Source organism: Camelus dromedarius, chromosome 8, assembly GCF_036321535.1.
Source record: "Camelus dromedarius isolate mCamDro1 chromosome 8, mCamDro1.pat, whole genome shotgun sequence".
Lineage (NCBI taxonomy): Eukaryota > Metazoa > Chordata > Mammalia > Artiodactyla > Camelidae > Camelus > Camelus dromedarius.
In genome coordinates this window covers 23,444,167-23,467,902 of record NC_087443.1, presented here as the reverse complement: position 1 = coordinate 23,467,902, position 23,736 = coordinate 23,444,167, and the positions used below count along the sequence as shown (strand labels likewise).

Genomic DNA, 23,736 nt, shown 5'->3' with positions numbered 1-23,736 from the left:
TGTCTTGAAGGGTGCAAACAGGCTGGCCCACACTCACGGCTACAGTCTTCTTCGCTTTATCCAGGCCTCAGAGGTTCTAGGAATCTCTGACATGGCAAACTTTAAGTCCAAGGGAAAACAGGGTGGGGAAGTTCAGAAGACCTTCACTCCTGCTTTGTTTTCTGCCACTTAACAAACACCCTATGAGAAGCAGCCACTAATTGGTCCCCTACGATCAGAAACATCACCAAACTTTCAGCAAAGAGCACCTTCTCTTTGTTGGGAAACACAGTGAACACATAGGACCCCACTGGAGAGAGGATAAAGTGCTCACAAACTCCCTTTTCAACTCCTTCAGCCACATCACATCTCCTGATGAGCAAGTCTAGTAGGGCAGGGTAAGAGGATTTGTTCTAAGTATAAAGAAAATTTTTTTCTTTAGTCCTTGACTTATCGACTGATTTTTCTCCTCTATAGCGCAGCACTTTCCACTTAGCTAGCAAGTGGATGAGAAACCAGTCAGCAGACCTTCAAAAAAATTGTAGTGTATGTACAGCATTACGGTTTGTGAATCATGACTTTTTCTGTTATCTGTCTTACGCTCCAAGGTGGTAGAAGCAGAGAACTTACAATTTAACACATTATACTGAGTTTTATCTACTCGACCCAAATCTGTATCTCTTCCTATGTCCTATCTTTAAATTAATAGTGCAATTATCCACCCAATTTCACTCAATTCAGAACAGAGGGATTACTCCAGGTGCCTCCCTCATCTTTATCAGCTATATTCAATCAGTCATTAAAACCTGTAAATTCCTCCTCAGTCATTTATCTCAGTCATAAATCCCTTCTGTCCCTCTACTATCTTTTAATTCCAGCCTTTTCTGAATAATTGTAATAAATTTCTAATTGGTTTCAATGTCAATGAAGACTCTCCCCACTCCAGACCTATCTTCCTAATGATGTGACCAGTTAACTCTCCTACATCAAAACATTTTACATCAGTGGAGACAATACTAGCCTCATTTGTGAGAAAAGAAAACATGAAATCAGAAAATTTTCTTCTTTTTTGAAGAGAATAAGCTTTAATTAATAATCTTGAATCGCTTGAACTTAAAAAGGTACATTGTTTATTCAGGTACTGTGTTGTGAATCCCTTCTCTGCTGATAACAGAAGCTCCGGGGAAAAAAATACCACTGAAGGAGTTAAACAGAAAACTTACTTGCTAACTAATCAAATTGGGTGAAGATCTAAAGTAAGATTATATTGATCAGGCTTGATCTGTTCACTATTTCAAGTGACAGAATTTTCTAGTGTTTTCCTGCCATTTTCAGAGTAAGGAAATAAGAACTGCGCGCTGCCAAACAATTTTATTACTGACATAAAACCCAAACCTCTGTGTTTGTCAAGATTTACATGGTAGGAGGATTATCATAAATCACAATTAACAACAGCTTAGGAGATAAGGTTCATGAATTTTACATGTTGTTCATCACCTTATCGAAATAGCGCCCCGCTAGGGCTTTACGCAGCTCTGTTTTTCTTCTTCGTACTTAATCACTAACAAACATTTTGTCTATTTTTTCATCTCCACCAGAAAGTAAACGCCATAAGGGCAAGGACTTTGTTTTGCCAAAACAACTGTACTGTATGTCTTTTATTTGTATTTATCTCCAGTACAGAGCTTGGTACAAAGTGGGCCTCAGTACGTATTTGTTTAATGGGTAAATGAGAGTGATGGGAGAAAAACAAATCTTCCTCATGTAGCGGAGAAATGGCTTTTTACTTTACAAATCACCTACAACGAAAAACATATGAACAGTTTTCAGAACAACCCTGGGTAAGAGGCAGAGCCTGTTCCATCAACCCCATTATACTTGTAATATGTCGTGCGGAGGTCACAGAGCAATGGACAAAAACTACAATCTAGCCGGGTCGCCTCCGACCTTGTGTGACCCAGACCTTTTTGTAGATTTCATCTCTGACCAAGAAACCGGTTGGCTCCACCCTGAAACTGGCACAATCTATCTCGCGGTACTTCCTTGAGAAGGCACAAAAAGGCGACAAGAGGAAAGGAACAGGGCGAAGAAATAATTTTTAATTCTCACACTACCATCTTTCAATTTTGAAATAATTTTTATAAAAGCTGCAAGTGAAACTGTTGAGACAGAAACGAAAGCGAGCTCCGGTACCCATAGCTAAGATGGCTGAAATGCCTTCCTTGCCCACACCCACAATGGACGTTGACTGTGACGCCCCAACAATCCTCCACTGGCCCCGCCCCTCCAGCCCTGAACCCCTCCTCCTTACTGTGCCCGCCCTTCCGTTAGAGCTCTGCTCATGATTGGCTGTCCTAGTGTTTACTGCTTCTCCGGATGTTGCGTCACGCAGTGGGCTAAAGGAACTGCGCGCGCACAGATAGTAAGCGGTGGGCGGAGGGCGAGGGAGGTGTACGCGGTAGCGTTTCGCCGGCCCGGAAGGGGAATTGCGCGCTTGAGGTGACTGGGGACTGAGGTACGGCTACCCCTGGCCGACAGGCACCGAGGTCCACCATACTACTGACTGCCGGCCCCGCGGGGCCGCTGGGTGCTTCTGGGAAGGGCTGGAGGCGGCCGCGCCGCCGGCTGCGTCATGCCCTGGTGGCGGGTCAGGGTCGTCTTCCTACGGGTGACCGGGAGGGGTGAGGGCGGCGGCTGCGGGGCCTGGGGTAGGCAGGCAGGGGCTAGTCCTCTCTGCTCTCATTCCTCTGGGCAGCGAGGTGCTGAATCATCCCCGTGGCCGGGCCACCCAGCCGCCGCCCTGGCAGATAAGGAGGTGCCTGAGGCGGGGGTGTTGTAGAGTCGTGCGTTGACTTTGGGAGGCTGGAGTCCTGCTGGGCTCTCATCCGACTCTCTTGATCTGGGTGAACTTTCTCGGTGGACCACGCGTTGTGAGCTCATCGGTGCGCACAGAAGCGTACGGAGTCGGTAATATTTAACTATTTGGTAGCTAAGGCACCTGGGTCTCCGAGGTCAAACACTCGCACGAGGACAATTCTAGCATGTGGCAAAAGCAAAACTCCCACCCTGGAGACCATGAGCTGGCCCTTGTTCTCAGTAGGCGTGTTGGGGACAAAGGTACAGTGCAGCTGGAGGCTGAGATGATGTAATGGCATGAAAGTGCCAGAAGGACTCGGTATTTTCCCAAAGGAAAGGTGTCCAGTGTTGTACAACCCTCCTAGATCCGGTGGCAGAGCTGGAAGTACACTCAGGTATTTTTAAATAAGGGTTCTTAGCTTTTGGAGTGCTAGTTAGAATACATACTACTGTGTCATGTTCCTAGGAGTTAAATCATTAGGACCAGGGTTAGACCCAGGAATCCACATTTTTAAGATACATCCCGGATGGTTTCAGTACCTTGAATATTTTTATATCATATTTTAAGGGAAGTAATACTTGGCATGTTTAGTTTCCACTGATTTATTTTATAGCCTTGCAATATAGTATGACCTTGAAGAGTTAGTCATCTCTTTCTTGGATGGCATTTTCCTCTGTTCAAGTTATTCTTAGTCCTCTTTTAAGTTTTCCCGTTAAATGCTGGTATAAATCTTAAGCCAAAGCCACATTTATAAATCCATAACATACCTTGTAATTCTCCTAAGATTGTGACATCCATTTATTAGACACATAACTTAGACAAGAGTTATTTTTCTTATTGTTCCAACTGGATTTTAACCTGTTTTGGTGGTCCATCCCAAACAGTTCTGTGGGGTGGATTTCTTGAAATAACAAGGGACAAGCAGAGTATTTGTCATTATCGTTTTAAAGGGTCACTTTATTTCATCTTTTCTGCTAAGAGATGGTTGGCTCTTTCTTGTTCTGGATTGTTTGTGTCCTTCCTTCAATTGCTTAATGGATTATTTTTTGTTTCTGTCTCTAACTAGCATTTCAGATCTGCTTGGTAAACCTGGTGCACCACCATGCTGGCCGCAAGACTTGTGTGTCTCCGGACACTACCTTCCAGGGTTTTCCACCCAACTATCACCAAGGCCTCCCCTGTTGTGAAGAATTCCATCACGAAGACTCAATGGATCTTAACACCCAGCAGGGTACAGATAGTCTGAATGTTTTTATATTATGTGTGTGTATGTCTGTGCCCCTGGGACTTTTTTTTTTTTGGACAAAGTATGAAGCTCCCAACTCTACCATTAGTGATTTACTGAAACAGTTGGCCCTAATAAATGTCCCCAGTCAGCACTTTCTCCCCATTAGTTTTGTATCATTCTGTTCCATCCTTATCACATATGAAAAAGAACTCCTGTAAATTTTCCTTTACTTTCAGCTCTTGAGGTTTCTCATTCAGAGAATTTAAGAGTAATTTGTGAGGAATTGGGAGCTGTCTGGTACAACAAAGAGATCATGGAACCTATAGTCAAAAGCTTAAGAAGCCAGGAATATTACCAGTTGGCCAGTAACTTATTAATAAGTTAGTAAATACGTCATTCCAGCTTTTGTTTAGAGAATGGTAAAATAAATGTCAGGTTAGGGAGAAACCCATTTCCTTTTATAATAGATTCCTGTTCTAGAATTCAAATTAGTATAAATTCTAAAATATGAGGTAGGTAAGAAAATATTCAGAATCTGGAAGAGACAACTTTTTTCTCAAATTAAATATTTGACTGTTTAAAAAAGAGCTAAAATAGAGGTAGGAGTCATCCCTCTTTTTTGCTTTGTGTTAAAGGAAAGATTGAGGCATTTCCCAGATGAAAAAGTGTAGCTAACACTTACTGAATGCATTTTTTCAAAAGTTAGTGTTTAAAATACAATAATTTTAGAGATATAAATAAAATTTGTAGTTTATGAAATGAACAATTCTGAAACTTACACTAAGAAGATAGGTTGTAGTGGATTAGTGAAACACTTCAAAGATAGAGCACAGGTGGGGTCTACATGTAATTTTTTAGATTGGTCAACATACTTTTATAGTGAAATTACATACATAGAAAGTATGGAGTTATTTTATATACAGTTTTCTAGTGTGACAAGCTCCTCTGCTTTATTTTACTATTAACATTATGTTTTGGTGTGGGTGGTGTGTGTCTTTGTTTCTGTGTATATCAGGAATATGCCACCAAGACAAGAATTGGGATCCGACGTGGGAAAACTGGCCAAGAACTCAAGGAAGCAGCTTTGGAACCATCAGTAGAAAAAATATTTAAAAGTATGTGGTAGCTTTTAGTTTTTAAACTGGTATTTTAAAAGGTCCATGAACAGCCTCCTTAAAAGATATGCAAACTTTTGTGATTATGTGCATTTTGTGAGAAGACAGTCATCCTCGGGGATCTGATGACTCCAAAAAGATTGGTACTTCACACTGAGCTCACTGATTCCCAGTCATATTTCTTCCAGAGAAAATTTTACTTTTACAACTTTTTTAAGGATTATTAGTTAATATGCCATGATCTGGAAGGTATAACTGTTAATGAAGTTGATTTGAAGTTGCATGGACTCTTCCTTCAAGCATTATATGTATGTATGGTTCAGGTTGAGAGTAAATCACCAAAATGTAGACATTAATAAAAACCTAGCTGTTCAAGAAGGGTGCTCTTAACTGACTGCCCATTTAGGGCCTCTCAGAAAGTAATACCTTAATTAAGTCAGCTTGGCTCACAGTTAGGACTTCAGCTTTGCAAGTTGAGAAACTAGGTTGATAATCCTACTCAGAGTTAAAGAACATTCCTGCTCCTTAACAACCTTGCAAAAGGTCAATACAGATCTTCCCTGACTTAAAATGGGTTATGACCTGATAAACGCATTCTAAACTGAAGATGTCCTTGAGTCGAAAATACATTTAATGCACCTAAGCTACTGAATATCATAGCTTAGCTTAGCCTACCTTAAACATGCTCAGAACCCTTATCATAGCCTACAGTTGGGCAAAATCATTAACACGAAGCCAGTTTTCTAATTAAGTGTCGAATCCTTCCTCTGATTTATTGAGCACTGAAAGTGAAAAACAGTGGTTGTGCGTGTACAGGAAGGGTTTAAATGTATCGGTTGTTTACCCTCATGATCAATTGGCTGACTGGGCACCACGGCCCGCCGCTGCTGTCCAGCATGGCTAGAGGGTACCGTACTACATACCACCAGCCTGGGAAAAGATCAAAATTAAAAATTTAAAATACACCTTCTACTGAATGCATGTCATTTTTTCACCATCATAGAGTTGAAAAACCTTAAGTCGGGGACCATCTGTATATTATGGGAGAGAGCCCTTCTTGGCATCCTTTGGGACATTGGCCCCAGAAACCAAATTATGTGAACCATACAGCAACAGCTTAGTAACATTCTTAGTGAACACATTTTGACTAAAAGGACTAAGATGCTCTTTGTGAATACCTCCCAGTTATGAGTTGAAAATTGTTTCTTTCCACAAAGCAAGAGCACCCTCTCCCTTGAACCTGCTGCATAAACACTGATTACATTTTCTTCAGTTCCTTTCTTGACTCCATCATCATTGTTAATAGTCTTTGTTAATAGTCTTTCTCATCTTTACTTTCTATGAGTGTCATGAGAACACACCCCCGACTCTTATGAATGAAATAACATACCACAGAAGTACCCCTACATCTACACTGCCTCCTCAGATTTTGTTGGAGTGGAGTTAAAGCTTTATTAAGTCTGATCATTTTTGTCAAGACAACAATATTAACGTGCATCTCCTGTGTTCTGCAGTTGATCAGATGGGAAGATGGTTTGTTGCTGGAGGGGCTGCTGTTGGTCTTGGAGCATTGTGCTACTATGGCTTGGGAATGTCTAACGAGATTGGAGCTATTGAAAAGGCTGTGTAAGTGAATTGTTCCCAACCAGGTCTAGCCTTAAAGATGCCAATTTTCTTCTCATCCGTGTCTTTTGCCACTTTTGGAATGTTTTATGTCCAGTGTTTCAACTGTGTAGAAATACACATGAATAAAGATAGAATTTCTTGTTTCCTTGGCATGTATCTACTCAAACTTAATAAGTAAAAATATTTTGCCATGGTTATATGTGTTTAAGGAGAAAATGTGTTGCTTTGTATATGTACCAAGTGCTTATATGTTTTATATTTAATTTTTACAGTAACAACATAGACATCATTATTTTCATAATAAATGAGGTGAATAAGATTTAGAGTAGTAAAATTACATTGCCCAAGGTCTCCCAGCTAGCAAATGATTCATCCAAAACTTACATCCCTAATTCTGTAAATTACCCATGTTGTCTTTCTTACAGAATTTGGCCTCAGTATGTGAAGGACAGAATTCATTCTACCTATATGTACTTAGCAGGAAGTATTGGTTTAACAGCTTTGTCAGCCGTGGCAATGAGCAGAACTCCTGCTGTCATGAACTTCATGATGAGAGGCTCTTGGGTGGTGAGTCAGCTTGTTTTTGTTTTTCTTTTCCACTAAATATCAAAAGATTTGATGAAAACTATTGGGAGGAGGGGTATTAAATAGAAAACATACCTCACTATGTTGAAGAAATTTTTGTTCAAGTAATAGGTGAATTATTAGTGCAGCTGAAACAAAATAGGAAATACAGTCTCAGGTAAGTCAACTGTTACTCCTTGTTGAATATGTTTTTTAATAGTGGCGAAGGTGTTAGAACCCAAACTTAAGAAACCTATCTGGCTACTTAAACAGCTACTTAACCTAGCTGCAGATATCAAACAGGCTCTAATTTGTAGTAATTTACTGAAAAAATAAGGCAGATGAAAACCCATCTTAGAGGTCAGTGGGAAATAGCTGTCACAAAACCCCAAGCATTCTGCACTATTAAGAGTAGACTAGTGCTATCACTGTTATTCTGAACTTTCTTGACCCTGGATAGGTTTTATATTCAATGAGAGTTTCTTGAGCACTTACTGTTTTGCTAAATACCAAAAAAAAAAATAATTTCCAGTGTGGTACCCGTTTCTCTACTATTTCGTTGAAGAGATGGACTGGAATAAGGGGTAAAGGATGTGCAATAAGAAATAGAAAACGTAAAATCAGTGGGAAGACTGTTTTTGTCTTGGACTAGCAGGGAAGTTCCATGAAGGAAGTCATTTGTTTCATCAGGTAGCAGCCTTCAGTGGCTAGCAGTGTTTATTTTAGGAGAGGACTGGGTAGTCCAGGTTTGCTAAATAGCTTGGGCAAAGGAGAGGAGGTCATCATTAAAAGTGACTTTGCGGTCCCATTCGCATGAAATTCAAGTATTTGAAGTCTAGAGTGTGAAGAAGACACAGTTAGAAAGGGTTTGATTGCGAAGCTGAGGAGAATGCCTAGGCAGTCAGAGGCCGTTGTGATACTGGAGCAACAAAAGTATGATTTGTATTTGAGCTTTGAGAGCTCACGTGGAAGAGACAAGAAGCAGGTGTACCAGCTGTGCCTTCTCAAGGTCTGAAATGATGGATGATAAGAGCACAAACCAGAGCAATGAGTGTGAGACTGGAAGGGAAGGGAGGTGGGAGAGTTTATGTAATAGTTACAGATTTCCCATGGCAAATTCCCGTCAATTCTCCCCGTGGGTAACCCACATCCGTATGACTTCCAAATCTGTGATGTTTCCACTATATTATACTTTCCAAAAGGAGAACCATTTTCAGTTATGGAGCCATTAGCACATTTCAGTATTAGGGCCTTGCTTCTCAGATGGGTGTCTTGAGTCTCCTAGCCTAGAAGTTACTGAAGGCACAGAATAAGCTTGTTGCTTTCTCATCAGGTATGTCAGTTTTAAGCAGAGGAAAACCATTTAAATCAATGCTATTGTAACAAGGCAAACATGAAAGATGAAAATATACAAAAGGGTTTAGCCCCTAAAATAAGACTTAAGGAATTTTTGTGCTTGGGCCGGATTCTCAGGCACCTACGGGCATAAGATCAGTCTCACCTGCTTTTAGGGCTGTTTAAGTAAAATAGTCTAGTAAGCAGACAGGTACTACAGAGATGACGATGAAGCCTTCAGAGGTGACAGGCATACACACAGATAATGTCAGAGTTTGTAGCAGGTGCTTTTGGAACAGGGTAGAGATAATCTGACACATCTCTGGCAACCAGGGTACCTACCAGAAAAACTTCCCAGACGAGGGGGTAGTCCTTGAATACGTCAGCCAGCTTGGAAGGAGGAGGTATTTTTAGGCACAATAAACAGAATTAAAGAGGCATGGAACTGGGGCTTGTTTGCAGCCTACCAGTTCAGTGTAGCTAGAATGTAGAGTATGGAAAGGTAAAAGGCAAAAAATGGACCTAGATCATGAAGAGCTTTAAAAGAAAAATATACAATTGTGTTAAATATCCTGAAAATGCATGGAATGATGATGACGTTGTTTTTAGTTGTAAGATAGCAGAGTAGAACCCAGTGTACTTTTCTGTGTTACGAGTGAAGGCTTTCCCATTCTTAGCAAAAACAGCTGTGATGTTTACCTGTACTTCCCCTCAGAGGTTGACCATTCAGGCACCCATGGGCCAGATCCATACTGCAGATGAGTGAGGCGGGCCTGGTTAATCACACGGGATTATTGGCACCTCGAGAAAGCCTTCCCAACCAAAAGCATTCACGTGCAATTGTTTTTAGAATAATTGGCTATACAAGGCATCTACTGCCCAAGGCCTGCAAGTTTACGATTTCTGCTTTAAATTTCCTGAAGATTATCATTTTTCTTCTATTACAGACATTCCTTCCTTGTTATTTTGCAAGGAATATTTAAATGTATAACAGTGAAAATCTAAGATAGGCAAAGAAAAGGGATGAGGACCAAATCAGCCAGAAAACTGGGAGGATAAAAATGTAGAATGTTCTCATCTTTTCCATGTGCTTTTATTTTTCAAGTTTTCATTTGGCAAATACAGAGTTCAAGGCAGTGTGCTGTGTATATGTTCTAATTGGCATTTCATGACTAATTTTTTAATGCTATTTGTGCTATACCAAAATAAATATGATTTAAAATAATTATTCTGGCTCTCTTAAAGGGGTTTTATTACACCTCTGTCTAATAAGAATAAAGTTTTTAAAAAGATGATGGTATCCTTCAAAGCTCAACTCATTCACTTGAAGTTGTCTACAGAACTGTGTATGACAGTAGGGGGCGCTCTTGCTAATTTGGCCAAACTGAAAAAAATCCTTTTAATGTGCTAGAAAAATACAGGTTTGTTTATTATCCTTCATCTTTTTAAACACGGTTTTTTGGAAGGACTAGCTGAACTTGGGACTTGCGGATTTCTACTTCATTGTAGTATAAGAATTGATTTTTCTTAGTAATATGTGTCTTTCAGACAATTGGTGCAACCTTTGCAGCCATGATTGGAGCTGGAATGCTGGTACAGTCGATACCATATGACCAGAGCCCAGGCCCAAAGCATCTGGCTTGGTTACTACATTCTGGTATGTTCTATTTTTAAATTGTTATTAAACAATCTTAAATACAACTTTTTTGGTGGCTCTCCACAATCATAAATGATACTTACATAATTTAATTAGGCCTCATGTCTACTAAACACTTAGAGTTTTCTGCACTTTCTCCTGGTTGCATTATTGCCAGACCTCTACTCTGGAGAGGTAATGATTCTGATACTGAAACCATGGGCATCCCCAGTATTACACTTGCCTCTGGTGACCATCTAGTATATGCAGAGATTTCCTTTTATGTATTTTGTGTAATACGCGGAGGATTTCAGAGCTGGAATGTGATAGTCCAATATTTCCTAATAGCAATAGCCTGCTTTTAAGAAAAAAAAATTACTTAAAATAAGATACATGCATTTGCTATAAAATTTAGTATCTCCTAGTACCATCTAAATATTTAAGGATTACTCAGCTTTGGGATAATTATATACCCTAATAGTATGCAGAGGTTTTTTTTTTAAGTATGTATCCTTTCACTGAAACACCAAAATCCTCACCATCTGAGTTTTAACGTATACAATTATGTGTCTCATTCTCTGGATTGTAGTGTCTTGGTCAGTGAATGGAATTCTGCACCTGTTTCCCACTTTGGACACTGAATTCCTAAAGGAAACAGGTTCAGTGTTTTGTTTTTTATCTGATAAATAGTAGAGTCACTTACGAAATTGAATGAAAATAGCTATGTAGTTTTAATTCAAGCTTCAAATAAGTACATCTTTCTACATGGGTTGCTTAGAAAACCCCTTCCTATCTGATGCTATTGTAGCATATAAATTCCTTGAATCACGGTTTCATGTGTGTTGGAAGGCAGTCCCCAAGACCACTCGTGCATTCAGTGATTTGTTAGAAGGAGTCACAGGACCCAGCGTGTAGTTGTTCTCAGAGCTAAGGTTTATTACAATGAAACATACATGGCAGGGTCAGCAAGGGGGAAAGACACAGGCAGATCCTGGAGCCTGGAGAAATCCACAGGCTTTCACTGGTCTCTCCTTCCTCCAAGGGGACACACCAAGAATACAAGATGTGCAGCAATGTGTCAATGTTTCTGCCTAGGGAAGCCCAGTAGAGTCTCGGTGCCCAAGGTTTTCACTGGGCACTGATCATGTAGGCACCCTCCGAGCAACTGCCAAAACCAGACTCCCGGAAGGAAAGAGGCATTGAGTGTAACTCACATTGTTGGCACAAATAGTTCTAACCCTACTGGTTAGAGAGTGGTTCAAGTGCCAAGTTCTCAGATGCCAGCCAAGGACCAACCTTACAGGAAGGTCTTTGTAAAGGTAATCTTGGGCCTGCTGTGTTAACCCTTTCCTGCACAGTATGAATGTCAATTTCTTTTTCCTTTTTTCCCTTTTCTTTGTTTTCAAAATTTGCTTTATTCTTCATAAACATCATAAACTGCAGGTATTGGCATGTCCATATGTTCATAAACAAGGAAGCTGAGGCTGAGTGAGGTCATACACCAGGAAATGCCAGACTGACACCCCAACATTATTTCTTCAAGTCCAGCTCTCTGTCCACTCCTTCATTCACTAGCATGATTGAGATGAGACTCAAAGCAGGATTCAGCCCCCTTTCATCCAAAGTGTATGACCTAAGGGCAGCCACTCACAGTGTCAAAAAAAGACATCAAAACTGGCTTTTGATCCAGTATGAACATTCCAATACATTCTATTTCCATTTTTCATCCAGATGTTTAGTGCCTTGTCCACACAGCTGTGGTCTCAATCAGGGCTAAGTGATACTGTGCAAGAATTACTGAAATGCTCACTGAAAAACTATTCCAATTGTGTTTTTCCCCCAGCTTTATTGAGATATAACTGATACATGATACTGTGTAAGTTTAATGTGCATACGTGTTGATTTGACACATTTATATTTTAAAAAATGATTACCACTATAGCATTAGGTAACACCTTTAATTCCATATTTACCATATCTTTTTTGCGATGGGAACATTTAAGATCCTACTCTCTTAGCAATATTCAAGTATATGATACAGTATCATTAGCTATAATCATGCTGTGATTTGATCCTCAAATTTGCCATAACTGGAAGTTTGTGCCTTTTGATCAATATCTCTGTTTTCCTCTCCCTCCAACCACTGCTAACCACTACTATGCTGTTTCAGTTTGACTTTTTTTAGATTCCACATATAAGTGAAATCATACAGTATTTATCTTTCTCTGTCTGACATATTTTAGTGTAATGCCCTCAGGTCCATCCACATTGTCAAAAATGGCAAGATTTCATTCTTTTTTTTAAGGCTGAATGATAACTCCGTTATATGTGTACACCACATCTTTTTTACCCATCCATCCATTGACAGATACTTGGATTGTTTCCATATCTTGGCTCTTGTGAGTAATGTTGCAGTGAACATGGGAGTGCAGATATCTCTGCAAGATCCTAATTTCTCAATCTCAATCCCAGAAGTGGGATTGGATTGCTGGATTGCATAGTAGCTCTGTGTGTAATTTTTTGAGGAACCTCCATACTTGTTTTCCCTAGTTGCTGTACCAATTTGCTGAATGCCATTTTCATTGACAGTGATAATGTTGAACTATCCATATTAATTTTGTAATTAATTTATTCTTAAGTAGCAAACGTCTATTACCATTTAAGATTTTTATCAGAAAGTATCCTTGAAAAATCACTAAATAATCTCCTTGAGAGTTTTGCTAAAAATGTTGCTGTCCGTTGCAAAACGGATGATAGGAATCCTAATAGAAATGTCATGCAGAGGAATTTTTATCCAGTATCTTTCCCAGAGCAAAAAAAATTAAGTTATTCATCATCATGTGATACAAAATGCCTTATTACTTAATCTAGAAATGTTACACCCAAAGGAGACATACTGGTATTGAAATTTCAGTGTGAAGATAGCTCTGTGCCTTATCCATCAGATCAACAATTGCACACTTAATGTTTGAGAAAAGGGTAGCTTGTTCAGCTCACCACTAAAATAATGCCTTATCTAAGATTTGAGGTTTGGGTTTTTTTTTTTAATTTTATTTATTTCTTTATTGGTGGGGGAGGTAATTAGGTTTATTTATTTTAATTTATTTGATGGAGGTACTGGGGATTGAACCTAAGACCTCGTGCATGCTGTGCATATACTCTGCCACTGAGCTATACCCCCCTAAGATTTGGTTTTGTTTTAATTAAGGGTTTCTGTTTACCTGCTAACCAAATTATTGGTACCTTCACTATATTTTTGGTGAACATGTTTATAAATATCTGATAACCAAGATTACTTTTTTCGAGCTGTGATCACATTCCCTATTACATAGTGATGTCACAGACAGTAGTATCTGTCCTTGAAGTTCCTGCTTTAAGATGAGCATCATATACTTATTCTCTCATTTTATTTTGTTCTCTTTCAGCGGAGTGGGTTTGACCTTGACCTATTTATTTTAAGCCCTTTCATCTCAGTTCTTCATATGTGAATATTGTTATAAAGACTGTTGATAGACTCAGATCCAAATAATGAACCACAGAGAATTTGGCAACGTACTAAAAATCTAGTATTTGTGATTGTGGGTGGCTGTTTAACTAGGAGCAGTGCCACTGTTGTGGTTTGGCATGTGGATAGTACAAGTTTTGGTTTTGGAATTTGGGGGATAGTGTTGCCTAAATAAGGGGAGGACTTCTTGTAATTATATTGTCTAACAATAAGTGATAGTATGTTCAGATGGCATGTTACTTAGAGGAGGCACTTTCCTTTGGTTGTTACTTAGTACATACTGAACTGCCCGCTTGCTCTTTCTCCAGGTGTGATGGGTGCCGTGGTGGCTCCTCTGACGATATTAGGGGGGCCTCTTCTCATCAGAGCTGCATGGTACACGGCTGGCATTGTGGGAGGCCTCTCCACTGTGGCCATGTGTGCGCCCAGTGAGAAGTTTCTGAACATGGGAGCACCGCTGGGCGTCGGCCTGGGTCTCGTCTTTGTATCCTCAGTGGGTAAGCCCTGTGCTTTGACACTTGGTTCATGATGTCCTAAAATGGTCTGAAATACTCAGATATCCTAATGGAGAGAATTTAGTAATTCAGTATTGGTTTCACCAAATACAACTAAAATGGGAAAGTTGGTTTAGAGAACATGAAAACCTCTATGCAAGAGCCTTCCTATAACATGGGCAGATGACCCATGGCAGGAGTGAGCATCAAGGCCTTTGAACTGAATATACATAATGTTAGGCAGCACATCTACTCGGACGTTTCCTTAGTGTGTAGTGTGACAGAGAAAAAATTTTTTAAGTAACGTTAATTATAAATCCTGTTACAGAAAAATCCTTTTTCAATAAAAATCCTTTTTTCCCCATTTCTATTTCAGGATCTATGTTTCTTCCACCTACCACGGTGGCTGGTGCCACACTGTACTCAGTGGCCATTTATGGTGGATTAGTTCTTTTCAGCATGTTTCTTCTGTATGATACACAGAAAGTAATCAAGCGTGCAGAAGTAGTACCAGCGTATGGAATTCAAAAATACGATCCCATCAACTCGTAAGTAGTCTTTAGTGTCTTTCCTTTGTTGCAGGAGGACATTTTTGTTGCTTTGGACTATTTCGTTTTATGGCTGTATTAGTTTCCTAGGGCTGCTGTAACAAATTACATAAACTGGGTGGTTTAAAACAACAGAAATGTATCCTCTCACAGTTCTGGAGCCAGAAGTCTGACATCCAGGTACCTTCTGAGGGCTCTAAGGGAGACTCTGTTCCGTACCTCTCCCCAAGCTCCTTGTCACGGCCAGACCTCCATAGCATCCCTTGGCTCATGGACACATCGCTCTAATCTCCACCTCTGTCTTCATGAGATACTCTCCTTGTGTGCTGTCTCCTCTTACAATGATGCCATGTTAGATTAAGACTCGCCCTACTCCCAGTATTACCTCTTCTTAACTCAAATCTAAATTACACTGGCAAAAGCTACTCCCAAATAAAGTCACATTCACAGGTAATCACGGATTATGGCTTGAACATACCTTTTGAATTCAACCTCCAGCAATGGCTTAGTTGAATTTACCATTTTATTTCTGTTGCTGTTTCATCTCTTTTTTTTATTAAGCAATATATACATAGAGCGTTTGATTACATTGCAACTAAGTGTAATAACGAGGTATGTATTCCATTAATTTGGGAGTCTTTTACCTATTTTTGATAGACTTACAGTGCTCTTGTTGGTCAGTGAATTTTTTTTAGTAATTTATATTTAACAGACTTTAAAACTGAAGATGAGTCAAGTATTATTTTTGGAAAGTGTACATAATTGACTTGAAATTTTTAATAGAAAAGCCTATTAAAAATTGGAAACATCTCAAATTTAATTTTTTATTAAAAATTGAAAATTCCATTTTGGAGATATTCAACTTTAGCGGCTACTGTTAAGTGTTATATAATAATGCTTTTTCCTGTTCTTGGCCTCTCCACCAAAGTAGCTTATTTTATTTAAACAATTTTCTTGATTTCATTGTGCCTGTTGTATTTTTTAAAGTAATTTATTTCTCTTTCTTTAAAACAATGTTTTTCTAAAATGCTCCTATAATTCTTACAGATTTGTGAGAGTTTTATTTGGGGGCAGCAGTGGGGAGGTGTTGAAGGAGTATATTATAGTTTAAAATGCCAGACTTGTGTCTGACACATTTTTTGTAGAAGTGTTTCTTTGGTTTTGTTTTCATTATTCTATTGTCTATCACCCAGTTTTTTTTTTTCACAAGATACTATACTCAGAGTGTCAGAATATAGAATAATGATTTTTAAAACTACCCTTTAACATTTAAAAGATGAATCTGCCAAAAGAAAATTTTCAGTTTTCTATTCTAGGACTTCTTTGGTTGGCATCTTTTTTTAAATTTCCATTTCATATACCTCGGACAGATTAATCAGCATTGTGCTTTCTTCTCGCCTACATTAAGAAATAGTTTTTGTTGTCGTTACTAGAAGTGCATCATATTTAATGGGCATAATTTCTTTTCTAGGATGCTGGGAATCTACATGGATACATTAAACATATTTATGCGAGTTGCCAGTATGCTAGCAACTGGAGGCAACAGAAAGAAGTGAAGTGACTCGGCTTCTGACATCAGATATCTGGCTTGTTTAATAGGGGCAGATAATTGTTAAATAGTTTGTGCCAGCAGCTTTCGTTGAAGTGTAGAAGATAAGAACTCATCAACATGTTTTCAAGTGTTTCGGTAATGTGATGCTTCAGGTCTGCTTTTTCTTCTGGAGAATAAATTCAGTAGTTCTCTTCCGAGTAAGCACACACATTTTCAATTCTCGTGTTTGAGTAATTCTAAAATGTTTCAGTGAATGTGAAAACCAAGATTTGTGTTGTGAGAATTTAAGTATTTTTATCTACTTTTAAATTTATTTGGTCAAGTGAAACTGAGCAAACTTGTGTATCTGCACTTTTTTTTTTTTTTTTTTGAATGTGGATTATTAACTAGCAATGTCATAAGTGATGTAGAGGTTTGGTAAAGGGACCAGAGAGGAGTAAGGGTCACCTGCAGTCTTTCCTTGACTACTTAGAACTTAGCACTTGTGTAATTGTGGTGAGCCCGTGAGGCGGTCTGGATGTTTGAAAACAAGTCATCTCTGCACACCTGTAGAACTTACCAGAAACTTTGAGCAAAAAACAAAGACATAGGTGATTTGTTCTTCTGCTGTTCTTTCTCAGGGCTCTCCTTACAATGTGATGTGGTCATGTTTGGCTTCTCATTGTGTGACACTGTTAGGAGAGTTCAGAATGTTAATCACAGGGAGAATTCCTGTTATAGTATGTATGTGTAAGTAGTATGTTTGAACCGTCTGTAACAAAATAATCCTTAAAACACTCAGGATAAAATATTCAAAGCATGAAAATTGTTGCATTTTTAAGTATACAAACAATATGTACATACTTGCTGAATATTTTTGCAGGTTTATTGAAATGTTTAAAGGAATACATGCTTGCCTTTCTCATCTCTTCTAGCTTTAAAGTTTTTATCAGAAAGCTTGTTTGAGGTTTATAGTTGATTATGAAAGCAGTTTTTCCCCTCAGATTTGGTTTTTTGTATTCCCTTTCAGAGGGATCACTTTAAAAAAGGAAGGCAAAGCAGGGCTTTTTTCGTGAACTATATCAATCAAAAATGAAATGGAGTTGGGAAGGATATTGCTCAAGTGGTAGAGTGTGTGCCTGGCACGCACAAGGTCCTGGGCTCAATCCCCAGTATCTCCATAAGAATGAATGAATGAATAAACCTAATTACTGCCCCCCCCAAAAAAACCCACAAAAATTTAAAATTAAAAAAAAAAGAAATGGAGAAAATGCTTCATTAAAGTTTCCCCTAGCAGAATTTTCCTTCTCTCCTGCATAGACCATTACTTAACTCTCTTGTGCCACTTGTAAGTTTTTTGATACAGAAGAGTTATTTTTGGAAGTTCTTATGAATGGAGTAAGTGTATGATTATTGATATGGTTGGTGTTTTTGACAGATATTTATTAGTAATCCAGAAATAACTGTTCTAACCACCTCAAGTTACATAGGATGCTTATTTCTGAAATAATAAAGGTTCCAGCCAGATGCTGTTTGGTCTGTAATTTTTCAAACTGCACTGTAGTGAGTGCATACCGTTGGATTTGTTCAAGAAAGCAACTGATTCTCTTACTGATGTAGTATATAGAATATCATATGATTAAAGCAAAACTGCCTTTATTTAAACCCTAGCTCTTCCATTTACTCATTATGTGACCTTAGGCAAATTACTTAACCTCCCTGTGCCCATTTCCTCATCTGTAAAATGAAGATAGTAATAGAACCTACCTCATAGGGTTACGGTGACATGTGCAGGCACTTTATCAGCGCTATCGAAGTTTTAGCTGCTGTTGCTGGTTTGTTTTGAAGGGTGTTTTCCTAAGAAAGATCTATGAAACTTCTACTTCTTCCTTCTCTACCTTAATCCCGGTCCAGTGTGGTCTTAAAGTGAAATCTTAAAGGTCTTGTCTTCAGTCACGTTCTAAAACCCAAAGTTTATATCCTTATGTTTGGATGGTATCATACACATTGCAAAATGATAAAATTTCGACAGTACATATCAGGCAGAGGCTAATCTAGATCAGGGGTTGGGTTTGGTTGTGGGTTTGGGGTTTTTTTGGTTTTTTTTTTTTTAATTGAATGACTTTTACAGCACTTTTTCTAAATTTGATAAGACAGTGAAGACTTTTCAGTATAAAAAGTGAGTAATATAAAATGTGAATGCTTACAAATTAAAATGTAATCTAAAATGATAACAGGAAAAAACCCTTAGTTCTTGGCTCCTGTTAACATACCACTGGGGGATTTTTCCCTCACATCACTAATAGGGAAGAGTGAAGGCCCGCAAATTGATAGGCTTTAGGCAAAAACATGTCCATTTCTCATTTTCTAAAACATCATCTGAAGTGTTAGAGGATAATTGAAATACGTGGTTAAAAATAATCACACACAAAACAAAAATAAAGGTGCTTTTGGTTTGCTTAGAATGGTACCTAATGAACATTGAATCAGGACATGAATATGGCAGGCACATGCTAACTGGACCCAGGGGAGACGATGAATAAAAATTACCTTCTAAAGCATAGCAACCTCCTGTAAACACAACCCTGGTCTGTCGTGATGAGTGTCATGAGAGAAGTGAACAAGGTAAGTTTCCAAGTCCAAGGAGGAAGTCTTCAAGAGTAAACAGTTACAGTGCATAAAAAGGTAGGGCATTTTGCACAGCAGAAGTACATGATGGAGGAAGAGAAGGGAGATGGGGGAAGATGGCAAGAAAAAAAGTTCCCCTGAAGCTTGATTTCCTGTTCACAGCAGGTGTGTGTGCTGTGTGCTTAGGGCCCTGAACCCTTGAGTATTCTCTGTGTACTTCAAAATGTTAGGACTGGGTAGAAAGGCAGGCATGTTTTCCTTAAAATTGTGCATCTGTGTAGGTGGGATGTATCCACATGAAAGTTCCTAAAATTGAATGTACCCAAGATTGGTATCATTCCAGTAGGGTAGGAGGGTCCTGGTGTGCTGCTAATAACTAGTGATGGAATTGAAATCTTTGCATGTTGTGTGCGAAACCCTTTGCATAAATCATAACATTCTTTTGAGCAAAGCACTGCTGTCCCCATTTTGCAGAGGAGTAAACTGAAGCCCCCAGGTTCAGTCTTTGCACAAGGTCGTATGGCTGGGAAGAACAAAGTGGTAGAGTTGAACTGCCTAATCAATTACACTGGGAAGTTTGTGATGAATGCCTTAGGGCTGAAATCCTATGTAAGAATCAAAAGCACTATACCTATTAAGTAGGCAGGTTGAGATTTAGCTGAAAATTCCTAGAACATTAGAACTTTAGTGTTTATCAGAAGGGATTGACTTCATTGAAGGATAAATGGATGGTAATCATTATGTTTTTACCCAGATCCTGTTGTATAGAGTACCAGAAACTCCTCTGTATTTCCCAGTCCACCTGGAGCTATAAATCAAACCATTTTGTAAAGATTGATACAATCCGTAAGTGGAATCCTCATATGTGTTTGATTTAATTAGCACACAAAATGGACGCCATTTTTCAGGAAAGGATTTGAAAGCCATGACCTTGAGGACTTTTTGTCTTTTGTGAAGCAGTTCAGGAAAACGGAGAAAGTTCCCCCAGTATTTTTAACACTTAAAACAGCAAAAGGAACATTTTGTGCCAGTAGCAAAGATGCAATCAATTACAAGACTGATGGAGAGGGAGTGGGGTCCGGACCACCCTGGCCGGTATCTCCCAGGGCTGCTGCCAGTTAGTGTGAGGGCAGGTCGAGCACAGTTTGTTCCTTCAGCCCCAACGTTCCATTCTGCCTTGCTCAGAGTTTGTATTGGTTCCTCACCTAATGCAGTATCAGCTCTCTTAAGGGGCCTCAACCTTTCACCTTGAACTGAGAGGTTGTGTTGCAACCTCATTGGATACAGTTAGAAGTCATGGGGGGTCCCTGTGGCTACACCCAGAAAAACAATTGATATTTTCTGGCAGGACCAAATGGACGTTGTTTCTCAAAACTGGGCAAATTAAGAAGGAACAGTGTTTAAACATTTAAAACAAACTTGCTGCCTGATCACCAGCAAGTATGGTGTCAGCAGCCATCATCCTTCCAGGCGAGCCTTTCGTATGCCTGGAACACGTGGACTGCTCACCTGTGTGCCCCCGAGTAGCTTTACGCAGCATTGCAGAGCTTGGTGAAATGAGATTCAAGTGACAAGCTCCAAGGAAAGGTGTCATGTTTTAATTTATTAGCTCATTAGTCATGCTTCCTGTTCTAAGACGCAGTATTTTTCACGCTTCATTTCTGAAATTGTGTTCAGCTTCATGATTTTTTTTTTTTTGGCCAAACTAAATAGCATATCTTTAAATCAGTGGCATTTTAGAATTGAAGAAATAATGGTATTTTCCGATGGTCTGGTTTTCATTTCTGATAGTTCATTAACCTGTAAGAGCAAGTATCTGGAGGATTATCGTTTGATGATGATATAGCGACTTTTCCTGATGATTCAGAGGGAATCTTCCACAAGAAAGTATGAACAACCCAGCCCCACCCAGTTACGTACTTTCTGCAGGATGAAGGGACTGATTTCCCAGCAATGCAGAATGATTCCTAATCAGGAAGACCTGCAGAAGTTGAGAACAAGTGTTTGTGGTTTGGCAGGATCTGACTGTTCCTGAGGAGAGTAAGGGGTTAATGGGTTTGTTCAGTTCTCTACTCCTTGAAGGAGTGAACTCTTAGCACCAGCTCTGGGGAGAAACCAGGATGAATGAGACCCCTTTTGCCCTGCTGTCACAACCTGGCTGGGAGCTTTTCAGCTAGAAGACAACATCAGAGGGGCAGAGGCAGTGGGTGGCGGCCAGGAGAGATGTAATAGTGAGAGGTCTCCTGATCTTTGAGCAGAAAATGCTGGAGACAGAAGCCTTTACTCTTGGTAGGGAATTCATGGCCTGATCAGTGCAGTAGTAAGCTTTACCAGTCACTTTTAAGAGATCAGGTCAAGAGAAGAAGCACTCTGGTACCATGTCATTAAAATGTAAGCATCAGTGACAAATGAGCCAAGGTAATTATGAAGTCACTATTCAGAAACTACAAAAGCATTATCCAGACGAATCAAGTTCAGAGTGCTGAGTGCCCACAAGAATGTAGGTGTCCTACACACACCGCAGAAGGGCTGGTGGCTGGAGGGGCCCCCTGTTTTGGTGGGAAGGGGCATGTCTGGGGCAGCCCCCACGTGCAGCATCATGGGAAGTATCCCGACCTCTTTTGCAGAGAACCCAGCCTTCTCTGCCTGCAAACCAAACGTGTTTGTGACTCGACTGGTGTGCCCACAATCGAGTGATGTCACCCTTATACTGGGTGCCTCAGAAAAGATGGAAGTGCGATCACCTACCTCATTCAAGTAGGAAAGGCATTTGAAATGAAGTTGGAGAAATCATGACAAGATTTTCACCGTTCTGAGTGGCAGGAAAAAAATGGGCATTTGGAAGGAAAATGGGGTGTTTGGTATCTTTTTCCATGTATTATAGCTGTCCCTAAGTAACCTTTTAAAAAGGCAAGTCCATGTGGAGATAAATACATTGAAACATTCAAAGAAGCTTTGCAGGTTTTCAGAACTTAGTGGGAAAGCAGAACATCTCTCCACCCTGTGGCCTTTGGCACATGTCACCGCTGAGTGGAGCTGAACCCAGAGCCTTCAAGGCCTGGGTAGCTATGTGCTGTGTCTGCAGTGACGTCAGGGTTGAAGTTTACCCCAGGGCCAGGAAGGCAGAGCTCCGGCTGTACCTTTCACGTCTGCCTTGTCCTGGTGTTGCTAGGTGTGGGGGTGATAATTAGGGGAGGTGACACCTCTCTTCTGGGAAGCCTGCTGCCAAACCAGCAAAGCACAGGACAGAGGCTGACAAACAGGATCCATCCCAACCCTGCCTGCAGTTCTCCAGCTCCGAGCGTTGACCTTTTAAAAGCAGGAAACCTTGGCATCCGCCTTCCTGCCTGCCGCCCAAGTCAACGGCACCTGCCCTGCTGGTCCTCTCACCCTTCTCCATCAAAATCCACATTTGCAAGTGGATCTGCTACCAGTCATTTAGAGCTGAATTTCAGTGTGTTTATTTTTATTTTGCCCCAATCTGTGGCAAGAAAAGAGTCATCATTCCATTAAAGAAGCATCATACATCCTTGAGCCCAAGCGGGAGGCTGATATTTCTGGGAGACGCGTTGCTATTGAAAGGAGAGGGAAAGCTGTGCAGTCTACTGCCGACAACTGGCTCAAATATAAAAACACAAAAGAGAATCTTTTCATACAGCTTTAGCATTCCACTCTCATCAAAAGGATCTCTTCCTTTCCCACCTCAGCTACTGTTTTACTGAGGAACAGAGATGTTGAGCAACTTGTCCAGGGTCACACAGCTAAAATAGGGCAGAGCTCTACTTAGAGCCTGGATCATGTGGCTATAAAGCCTGTGCTTTTCACTAGTGTAGGGGAGGTGGGGAGACAGAAATCAAAGGCAAGTGTCCTGAGTCCTCTACTCCAGGCTAAAACTGTGGGGTAGGCATGAAGGGTTGAGGGCAAAAGGCCGGGAATGAAAGAGAGAGAAAGAAGCAGAAAGCCAAGGGACTATTTATATTAGGGACTCAGAGGTGGTGGCTTCACATGTGCTCCAGTACCAACATAGCATGGCCACAGGATAGAAAAGACAGCCCCTTCCAGTCTTTCTGGTGCCTCTGTGGTGTGGAAGAGAAGGTCCCATTCTGGCACAACCCCGTGGAGGATGCTGGCAGCCACTATGGCAAGGCAGGGCAGCCCAGAGCCATGACTGTGGGTAGGCAGCCCACACCAGCAAGGAGGGAGGCATGAGGAACAGTGGGAGGATTCACAGCATCAGTGAGAACCTCATGGACCAGCGAGGGCAGGGGTGGAGGCAGCCTTGACCCCAGCAGCAGGGCACCCAGAGGCAGGCATGACCCACTGGGTTGGAGGCTTATGAGTAAGTTCGGATCAATTCTAAAAACATGGACAAAGCCATCGATTTTTTGTACAATTTGGGAGTGGCATGTAAGCTCAACATCATCATTTTGGGTTATTTTCAACAATTCATGAGCTCTCGTGGAACGAACATCAGGAAAAGAATCACAGCTTTGGAAGCAGACGGACCTGATTCCAGGTGAGAAGTTGCCATAACATATTCTTTTAGATGAAGGAGAACGTCCCTTTCCCTTGTTGCAAAATGGAAGTGAAATGCCCGCATCCCTGCGGTGGGAGGAGAAGTAAATGAGAAGACAGTTGAAGGATTGCTCCCAAAGCTCGCCCCTCCCTCTGTTATAAACTGAGCTACAAT

The 23,736-nt window shown here is 40.2% G+C and overlaps 1 protein-coding gene across 3 annotated transcripts; it reads left to right on the top strand.

Annotated features, from left to right (window-relative positions):
* The first annotated feature begins 2,344 nt into the window (after positions 1–2,344).
* On the top strand, positions 2,345–17,945 carry GHITM (growth hormone inducible transmembrane protein). Of its 3 annotated transcripts, none has more exons than XM_010984083.3 (9): positions 2,345–2,494; positions 3,903–4,067; positions 5,080–5,179; positions 6,694–6,805; positions 7,231–7,372; positions 10,253–10,361; positions 14,154–14,342; positions 14,716–14,887; positions 16,359–17,945. In XM_010984083.3, the coding sequence occupies exons 2-9, from the start codon at positions 3,939–3,941 to the stop codon at positions 16,441–16,443; spliced, it is 1,038 nt and encodes a 345-aa protein (XP_010982385.1). In that variant the 5' UTR covers positions 2,345–2,494; positions 3,903–3,938; the 3' UTR covers positions 16,444–17,945. The 3 variants fall into 3 exon arrangements, with proteins under 3 accessions (XP_010982385.1, XP_010982386.1, XP_010982387.1); XM_010984084.3 differs by having other exon boundaries at positions 2,361–2,401; XM_010984085.3 differs by lacking the exon at positions 2,345–2,494 and adding an exon at positions 3,095–3,230.
* The last annotated feature ends 5,791 nt before the right edge of the window (positions 17,946–23,736 follow it).